The 10,244-nt window shown below is 41.6% G+C and overlaps 1 protein-coding gene across 1 annotated transcript in view; it reads left to right on the top strand.

Moving 5' to 3' along the window:
* The first annotated feature begins 1,469 nt into the window (after positions 1-1,469).
* Positions 1,470-10,244, top strand: part of CAND1 (cullin associated and neddylation dissociated 1) — a 42,332-nt gene continuing 33,557 nt past the window's right edge. The window contains exon 1 of the mRNA XM_027854177.1: positions 1,470-1,605. Coding sequence (XP_027709978.1) covers positions 1,538-1,605 — 68 coding nt within the window. The 5' untranslated portion in view covers positions 1,470-1,537. The remainder of the gene's footprint in view (positions 1,606-10,244) is intronic.

Raw genomic sequence — 10,244 nt, 5'->3', positions numbered from 1 at the left:
TGTCTCCTTGCAGGCCCAACAGGCTAAAAATGTGGATATTTCATTGTGCTCGTTTTCCCATGGCTTAGTTAACACCCCTGTAGTTTTCTTTTCCACCTCGTCTTCCTAATATTTTGGCACTAGATTTATTACGCTTTTGGCTTAAAAGGGGATGGGGGAAGGGTGGGGCAGCAAATAAATCTGCAAAATAAAGTGGAATGTTCCTGGTTTATGAAGGATGTGCCAACGTGTCCATAAAATAGAGGTCAGGAAAAAAGTTTTTTTTTTTTTTCAGCACACATCAACCCCATTAGAAATCTAAGTTCCTTGAGGGCAGGAATCATTGGCCTTTGTATCCCCAGCCCCGCGGAACATGGTAAGCCATTTAACAGATGCAGGTTGGTTTGGGTTGGCTATACATGCAGAGTCCCTACAAGAGGGAAGAAGCATGGCTGCCCTGCCTGGGCACGTGTACAGAAGCCTGAGGGCGACCCTGGCCGAATCAGTTTTCGTGCACGGCCAAAAGTGATTCGTCAGAACTCCGCCAGTTCCAGGACCCAGAGATCCCCGCGCCCACGGCCCACTTCGGCCAACCCACGAATCCCGGCATTCATTCCTCTCTCCTACAAGGAAAGGGGTGATGGGGGTGGGGGGAGAGATAGAAGCTGACAGCGGCAGCAGCCAATCGGATTGTGTCCGAATATGACGTCTACAATGCATGACGGGATTCGTAGTCTTCGCGCGGCTGCACTTTAAGATGCCGCAGGCCACGCGTCCCACACGAAAGCCCAGACTCTTAAATTCGATTAGATTTCTTCATTAACACAGCCCGGGGGCTTTAACCTTTTTCTTCGAGTCCAAAATCCGGCACTTGTAATCTCAATTATGCGCATGACGCTCAAACTCATCCTTTACCGTTTCTTAGCTCATCCCACCCTAACCTGCATCCCCGCGCCCTTTAACCGTCGCTTGGAAGTCTCGAGAGAACACTCCTCTCTCCGTCCCAGTCACGCCTTACGCACGGCCGTCCCCGCGCAGACTGACACGCCCCTGGGCCAATTGGATAGCCACCCATCCGGGCCGCTGCGGGGGCGCGCTCGTCGGAGCCTCTGTGACCCTTGACCCCGGGTTTCCGTACTTCTTTGGTACTTTAGTACGCAGCGGGAGCCGCGGTCACCGTCGCCCCCGGAGTGCAGGAGGCGGGATTTGGCCGCTTGCCTCAGGGAGGAAGGGAGCGAGCGACAGGCCGGAGCGAGACCGTCTGGCTCCCGGGAGAGGCCCTCGCCGGACTTCCCGCCCCCCCACCCCCTCCCCGCCGCCCATGAGACCGGCCCCTCGCGAGCAGCGTTGTCGTTAGGCGGGCCGCGCCGCTTTCTCTGCTCCTCCCGGGACAGGCCCGCGCTCCGCCGGGGAGGGGGCAGCCCTTGCAGGCGCCTCCCTCGTCACCGCCGCCGCAGCGCCGGGAGCGGGAGCGGGCCGGGCCGCGAGCCCCGGAGCGAGAGGAGGGCGGGAGGAGGAGTCTCGGCATCGGCGGGCCGCCCGGACGGAGGCCGTCAACATGGCGAGCGCCTCGTACCACATCTCCAATCTGCTGGAGAAGATGACATCCAGCGACAAGGACTTCAGGTGAGGCCGGGAGATCCGCACGGGGCCCCACCCCTGCAGCGCCGCCGCCGCCGCCCTCCCTGCTCCGGGCCCGGCCCGGCCCTGCTCCTTCCCCGCCGCGAGGCCCCGGCCCGGGCGCGCCCCGAAGCCGCGATCGATCTCCGGGGCCGGGGCGAGGTGGGGGCGGGGCGGGCGAAGGTGGGGCCGCACGCCCGCCCGCTCGGGGTAGTCACCGGAGGCCCGGCTTCTCCCGAGGCCCTAGGCCGCCCATCGGGGAAGGCATAGCTGCTGCCGGCCGGCTCCCCCCCCCCCACAGGAAGGGCGCGGGGAACTGCTGGATTCATTGGAGGGTTGGGGGCGCTGGAAACTTGCCCGAGAAGAAGCATGGGGGGGGGTCTTTTTTCTTTCCCGCCTGCATCTTTGCCCTCTTCCTCAGTTAAATTAGATATGGGGGGGTGACTTCCGATCCTTAATTGCTCCGAAGCTTTGTGCAAATCTCGGCCCGGCGTCACTCCTGAGTCTGAGGCCCCGGGAGAAGCGGGGCGGTGCGGAGATCTGGGACCCGCAGGAAGGACTTGGAGCTGGATCCCATTGACCCTGTGCGTGTGTATTCTGCAGGGGCCTGTTTGCATGTGCTCCCCCCTCCCGTTAGAATGTGAGCTCCTTGAAAGCAGGGATCGCGCTTTAAATTTTTTTTTTTTTAACGTTTTGGTATTTGTATCCCTACCCCAAACTGGAATCTCCAGCATGCACTAATAAACGCCTTATAAATGCTCGTGGACTGAGTCGACCCCGTTAAAGTAAAGGCCACAGACTTTCCCTCCATCTACCCCTTAGAACGATGTTTGGAGAGTTATTTCTGGCTTATCTTGACACCTTGGAGTGCATTACAGAATCGTCCTTCTTTTACTCTTAGTAATAGGTTCTAGTATAAAATCAAGTCGAGGCGCATTTATTCATTGAGTACATACTATGTGCTAAAGAAAGAAAAAGTTAATGTTTTTAAAAATCTCTTTGGTAATTAAGTTTTATGGTATGAAGCTTTTTGGAATGAGGCATGTATGTCTAGATAGCCAGCGTTCAGTCAATGTTGTGAAGAAGCTCATGTTCTTTGTGTATTATTTCTTCTCTCCCGCCACCCCCTTTAAAATATACGAGTCCAGCTAAGACACAGAAGCAGTGTTTTTATTTCATGAAACAAGAAGATTCTGAGAAAAAGAATTTTTCGTGATTCTAATTTAATTAAGCTGTTATACTTAGGATCTTAAATAACCCAGTAGATTGACACTCTGGTTCTAGGACTTTTTGACCAGATAGACTTCTGGGGTTTTTTTGTTTTTGTTTTTTAGTAATTTTGCTCTGCCAGGAATCTTTATATGCCAGATTCAACATTTGACTAATCCTGAGGGTTATTCACTCTTGGTTTAATTATTGTTTTCTAAAAACCTTATTTACTTAATAATAATTATAGGTCAAAATAAAAATCGTTAGACTTAAAACCAAAAAATTATTTACATTCTTTGAATTTTTTCTTGGTTCCCAACTTGTCACTGAAGTATTTTAATTTTTAAACTTTTGCATATTGAGCAAAATGCATGGTGCAATCTTTAAATTTACTTTCTATCTTAGCTTGTTCATTAAAATACACAAAGTGCACTTCTGGTGGTATTGAGTTTCAGATTTTAATATTTCTTGTGGTGGTGGTAGGGAGATCTACCTCTAATCATGAAGCATATGGTAAAACACTGTAGAACATTCAAAGTGTGTTTTACAGGTATCATTCTAAATGAAAAACAAAATAAGTAATTTGCAGATTTTTTACATGTTTTCTTTCCCTATTTAAAAAAAATCATTAAGCAATGGAGATTGTCGTAGAGGAAAGTAAACAGATTTGTTGTTGTATGCCCTAGCCCCTTATACCTGGTAGATGCTTAATAACCATTTTATTGACATTCCAGTATCTTGAAATCAATTGGAGAAAATCTATTTTGGGGGAATACTTCAATAAGTAAGAGCTGCTTTGCTGTTTAAAATTTCCCAGAACATTGTTTAAGGGATTAGTTATTTAAATTAAAATTACTGAGCATGATCAACATATGGGAAAAGACATCAGTGAATTCCCAAACGTTCCTAAATTCCCAAATATTCTGGTAATTTGGCTTAATTAAGATTTTTACTTTTGTTCTGTTTGATGTATTTTCATCTAGTTATCCAGTTATCTGACAAACTTTTATCTACAATATTTGAAAAAGAATGTGTAATGTCTATAGTTTTCATATTAATGAGAGTAGAATTGAGTGGGACTGAAGAGGCCATCCCATCCAATCTTACCCTCTCAACTTACCAGTAATGAAACTAAGGCCCCTGGGGAGGTTAAGTGATTTGCTCAGGGTCACAGAGGGTGAGCATCAGAAGCAGAATTTGAACCCAGGTTCAGAACTCTGAGTCAAGTTCTGTCTCTAGAGCCTATGTTCTTTCCATCATTCCAAATGAGTTTATTGAATTTAATGTTCCTTTCCAGCTCAAAATTTCTGTGAATTTTCATTCTAAATTCAAGTTAGACTATAGACATCAAGAGTATATTGGGGCTAGCTCTAACTGGCATGATCTGATTTTCAGTATGAGCATTTATACCTCAGAAATTGGCAAGTTACAAATATCAAGACTTTAGTTTATTGAGGGTTTTTTGGTTTCTTTTTTGATTGTCTAGACTTTAAAAAGTGATGGAGAAAATGTTAATAATGCAGATTAGTTAGACTTAAAAATGTGGCCTGTCCTTTTGGAGCTGGTTATTAGACATTTACCAGCACACCCTTGACTATAGTAGACAAAAAGTGAACAACAAATACTGCAAATTGTGTAGCATATTACTGTAACTAGGGGGAGAAAATGTAAAATAAGTAAGTGGGGTTCAAAGTCGTTTTTTAAAACAGTATTTTTAAAGAAAAATCTGATATCATGAAAATTAAGACGTGGTTGTCATTTCTTTTTTTTTAGCCAGGTAGTTTAATTTGATGTTACTTACATTTTTCATTTTTTAAAAATGAAGTTTAGTCTATTTTTTCTTTACATTTTATCGTCTTTCCTAATTAAACCTACATGGTTTTCAAGTCCTTAAAAGTGGTTTAAGATAGACTTTATATAGATATATGTCTATACAGAGAGAGGTACTTGAACAAGCTTGTTCATGGTTTTTGCCTAGCATCATAATCTTGCATAAAGTAGTGCTGAGTAACTTTCTAAATGAATGAGGCAATGAATATATTGTATGTAAATTGGTCATCATTTTTCTTATCCCCTTTGTAAAATGAGAATAATAATACTTAGCCCACCAATTCCACAAGATTGTTTCAGGAACGAGTTTTTTAAAACTTTTAATTATTTTGTGCCCACCAAACTAGTCGTTCAGATAGGAAATATAAGGAAACCTGGTTCTTTGGGAATAACTTTAAAGCAGAGATCAGTAGCCTCGGTTTTGGCACCTAATAAAGGAAGCAATTTCATCGAGGCACCTAGTGTTTTACTATGGAAATGTCCTTGGTTCTTGTGGTTTTTGTCTGTTTATTTATTTATTTATTTACTTTTTATCATCACTTAACTGAAAAAAGAAACCTTAGTCCACTAGAGAACACCGCTGGGTGAAGATGGTTGAGGACACCTGTTTGGTATTTTCTTGGATTTCTCAGCCTTCATACTTGCTACAGATTGGGCATAGGCTAAGGATGCAGGGGGGAGAAGAAAGGACTTTTTGGGGGGGAGTAGTGGGGAGCAGGTAAGTTGGAGCTGCTTATTCATGTATGGTCCAAGAAGTGCATTAGCCAATGTTTTGCTCCTTAAGATTTTTTCAAGAGGATAGCTTGATACCTTTCTGTAGCTTCTTGGTGACTTGATGTGGAATTGAGGTTACAATCTATTGCTTTATGGCAACACTGGACTTCCCCTCTCCCCATCTATTTTATTTATATTTTTCAGATAAAAAATTTAACTGACTTTAACATTTTTGTATTGGGATTATGATCCAGAACAAATATGTTAATACAAACTACCTGCATATAAGAGCACCGGATTGGGTCTTACAGCAGTCATTCATACTTGGTGTTGGCATATGACTATGGGTGTTCTAAGAATATAGTGCTTATAAATAAAATTTCATTGTTATTTAACAAATTAAGAAATAGTTGCGGAGCAGCTAGGTGGCGCAGTGGGTAGAGCACCGGCCCTGAATTCGGGAGGACCTGAGTTGAAATTTGGCCTCAGACCAGACACTTGACACTTAGTTGTGTGACCCTGGGTAAGTCACTTAACCCCAATTGCCTTAAAAAGAAAAAAATGTTTCAAAAAAAAAACCCCAAAAAGAAATAGTTGCAAAGTTGTCCAAATTAGTTACCTTCGTTTGATACCTCCTCTCTCCATCCCCTTACAATTCTTCAGTTTAACAAATATTGAAGTGGCTACTGTCTTTAATGTACTGGAAATAACAAGATGAGAAGACACAGCTCCTATCCTTATGGAATTTACAATGTAGTAGGAAATGTAAGACAAGCATTCTTATTTTTTTTCTCCCCCTCATAGTTCTCTTATATCCCATGCTGGCCCCATAATGTTTGGTACATAATAGGTGCTAAATAAATACCTGCAGAGCATCAATCCAGCATAATACCATCTTTTCACTGGCAGTCATTGCGTTCTATAGCGTATTTGGACACTAGGAGTTTGTGAAGTAGTTTCTTCAGTCTTCTGCTAGAGTAAGTGCTCTGTACAGGAAGAAGGCTAAGCAGAGATAGGGACAGTGCTCACAAAGGACGTTAGTGTAATTTTTCTCAGTAAGGTTAAAGCAAAATTTATTTTAAATAAACCACGTTATGGATAATCTATGTGTGAATGGAAGTTTGTTTATTTTTTGGTTGAGGCAATTGAGGAAGTTGTGTGTAGTGTTCAGGTGGCCAAACTGGAATTTTAGTTTAGTGAAAAAATTCTAAACTTGAATGTGTTCGTAGTATTTTAAGAAACAAGATTGGTTTTTAGGCACTTCCTCTTCCCTCCCAAGGTGGTTATTGGTAGCATTTTGACTATGTTGACCTTTTAGTTTAAATGAAGAAACTTAAATTTCAGATGATTCCCCAACATTTTCTTGCTGTATGCAAGGCTCTGTCCTAGGTGCTGAGGGGAATAGAGAACAACATATGAGGTGTGAACCTTGCTTTAAATCAATCAATCTATTATGTGCTTATTAATCACTGTATGCTAGATGCTGGTAAGACAAAAAAAAGAAGTCGTCTCTGCCCTTAAGGACCTTTTTTTTTTTAATCAAAGATGCTTATAATCTAATTTGGGGAAATAAAACATCTGGAAAGTTAAATAGTAAGGTAATGTAAATTAAGTACCAAATAAGTAGTAAAGAAAAATAAGTTCTCTGTAAGTTGATTTGAAGGAAAGATCATTCTGGTCTAGGGAAGTCAGGGAAAGTATCTGGTGGGAACAAGTGATATTTAACTCAGGCCTGAAGATAGATAGTTTTGTAAAGGAAGAAAGAATTCCAGATAGAAGAAATATAAGCAAATAAATTGAGGATTGGGAAACAAAACTTTCAGGGAATAATAAATGGGAATGTCTGACATAATCGTAGAACTTTCTCGAACGTAGACATTCTACAGAGAGGGAAACTGAAACATTGAAGGAAGTGACTTATTTGTCCAAGATCAGACATCAGCCTAGGTTGTATGATTCCCAGTCCATTGTGATTTAATATTAGATTTTTGTAGAGCAGCTATTCTTAACCTTTTTTTTTTTTTAAATAATGGACGCCTTTGTCAGTCTGAAGCCTGATAGACAGACCCTCCCCGGTAATGTTTTTAAATACCTGAATTACACAAAGTCACAAAGGAAACCAGTTATATTGAAAGACTTACCGAACATTTAGAAAAAAAATCCCGATTTTCTGGACCCGAGGTTAAGAATACCTGAAGTGAAAGAATGGTAGTAAATGAGACACAGGAGAAAGAAAAGTGGGTTACAACCATATTGTGGGCTTTAAATTCCATGCTGGAGTTTTAGACTTTATTCTGTAGACAATAGGGAACCACTGAATTTTTTTTTTTTTAACCCTAACAGTGGTATGATGAAAGCTGTTTTAGAAAGATTAATTTAGGGGCAGTGTACAGGATGGATTGTAGTAGGGCAGAGAATAGTGTCAGAGAGACCATTTGAGTCTACTTTAGTGCAGGCCAATATTTCTGCATATATTTTAAATTTGTGCATAGATGGCCATGCTTAGGAGCATACAATCATGTTAAATAAGCAACAGAGTAAGACCTTGCATGTAAGTTTTGACAGCTTGGCAAAATAATATTTAAAGCTGATACAAATTGTAAATTTGGGAATTAAAGCTAAAAGGGGACTGAGAGAACATCTAGTCCAATCCTCTCATTTTACAGATAAGTAAACCAGGGCCCAGAAAGGGTAAGTGACTTACTCAAGAACACACTGATCATTTTAGGGTGCCTAGAAGCAGCTAGGTCAGAAGGTACTACGTAGTCCATCCCTTCTTCCCAGATTGTTACTGTATTTTGTGATGATTTTGCATAAATGATAAGCAGTTAATATAAATGTAATTTGTATTTTCATAATTGATTTTTTTCCCTTTTTTGTTAGGTGGATCTGTATGCAGCCTAAATTTGGGGAAGTTTTCTTTGATATGTATATTTAGTCACAATCCTTTTTCTGACTTTCTGATAGCTTGGATTTTTCTTGAGAGGTTAAGACTGCTTTTCTCATTTGCTTCTATGTTACTAGTCTTCGTCTTAGTTCATCTCATAAAGAAATGCCCTTTAGCATCTGTGAATACTTTTCAGACACTGGACTCTAAAATTGTTGCTCCAGGTTTCTCCTTTTTCCTGGTGTAGCGTCTTTTTTGAAAAATTTCTTCCGGGTTTAGTGGCAGAAAGCTGCTCCCAGTCTTCCAAAGATATTTCATCGTGCTATCCTCCTCCCCTCAACTTTTTTAAACCTCTTCCCTTCCCTAAGGGTCCTCACATAGCCTATTTTAGAGGTTTCCTTTTTTCTCCCTTCAATTCGTGATTTTTCCAAGGTACTGAAAGGCTCCAAAACAACGAACAGGAATTCCTAGTGTCTGTGGATTCTCTTGTTGGTCGGGAGGATGTGGATGGTTTTGGATGCACAGTATTCTCAGGTACAGGAGTAGCAAGATAGATGCTAGGGTTAAAGGGGTGGGAGACTGGACAGTTTAGAAAACGCATGTTCAGGTGGTATCCTGGTTTAGTGACTACAGTTACAAGGTAGGTGCAATGCCAACTCGTCTCCAGTAAGGGCTTACCTCTCCCTGAAAGCTGGTTGTGGTGTGTGGGGAGGAAGGGCTGGACTACATAGTACCTTCTGACCTAGCTACTTGTAGGCACCCTAAATGATCAGTGTGTTCTTGAGTAAGTCACTTACCCATTCTGGGTCTTGGTTTACTTAAAAATCTGTAAAATGAGGGGATTGGACTCGATGTTCTCTCAGTCCCCTTTTAGCTTTAATTCATATGACTGAAGCAATTTAATATTTAAAGTCAGCCTCAGGTAATAAATAATTTCATTGGCAAAGGAAGCCCCACTGTACAGCTCCTCCTCCCTTCCCCCTCAGGGTCAACAGCAACAAACTCTTTCCAACTTGCTTTTGATGCTCCCTTTCCTTTCAAAGGAATTAACAGCTCTTTCATTCCAAGATTGGGGACAAAAGGCTTAAAAATACAAAATTTTCCAGATATGGCTAATACTTTTGGTGCAAATGAATTTGTTAAAATCAGATACTTCATGTCAGGAACATGGGATCCTTCCCTTTATGCCAGGAAAAAATTCATCTTTTACTGGCCAACTTTATGATGAGCCTGTCCAGATTTTACTGGACTAGTCCTTGGAAGACAGATGCAGCATTTCTTTGCTAGACTTGTACTCGGAGCCTTTTCTGTCCTGGTGTAAGCTTTGCGAGAGATTGAAATCTATTTGTCTAGTCTTAACCTCTGGAGATTTACATGCTATGAGACACTGGAGTCAGAGTTTAATGAGGGTTAAAATCTGAATAACAAAGTTCATTTATATTCTGTTTAGGTAATTAAGTGTATGACAACTTGTGAAGAAGGGCTGGTTAGGTTGGGCAGAGATTGTATTGAGTAACAAATTAATAGAAACCAGAAGCAGAAGTATTTGACTAAGTATCTCAGTATCTAGTGAGTTATAGTATAGCCGGTGAAAGCTGAAATGACTGAGGGAACAAAGGTTTGAGCTTCTGAGCATATCACTTTATTAAGCAGTGCGTGCCAATTGCATAATAAGTTGGGACCAGAACACCACAGCTTGGTTTGGACCCCAAATAGAGAGTAAGACAGACTTTCACCCATTATAAACAATCAAATAAAGCCAGTTAGTTAAAAAGAAACAATATAACATTAGGTAATCTGGATGAAAGATTAGAGACTTTCCAGTTAGGGAGGGAGACAGTGAACTGGTGCAATTCCCTGGGATCAGAAAAAGAGAGATCTCACTTCCCCCACGTATATGTAAACAATCAAAAGAACATGGAAACAATAATTGATTAATCAGTATGAGGCCAGTTTTCAGATAAGACATATGTGTTGCTTGAGATGTGTAATTGTGAGAAAACTC

Source organism: Vombatus ursinus, unplaced genomic scaffold (assembly GCF_900497805.2).
Source record: "Vombatus ursinus unplaced genomic scaffold, bare-nosed wombat genome assembly UNPS02010320.1, whole genome shotgun sequence".
NCBI classification, from domain to species: domain Eukaryota; kingdom Metazoa; phylum Chordata; class Mammalia; order Diprotodontia; family Vombatidae; genus Vombatus; species Vombatus ursinus.
Note: the sequence above shows the minus strand (reverse complement) of the source record. Positions and strands in the feature narration are given on the sequence as shown.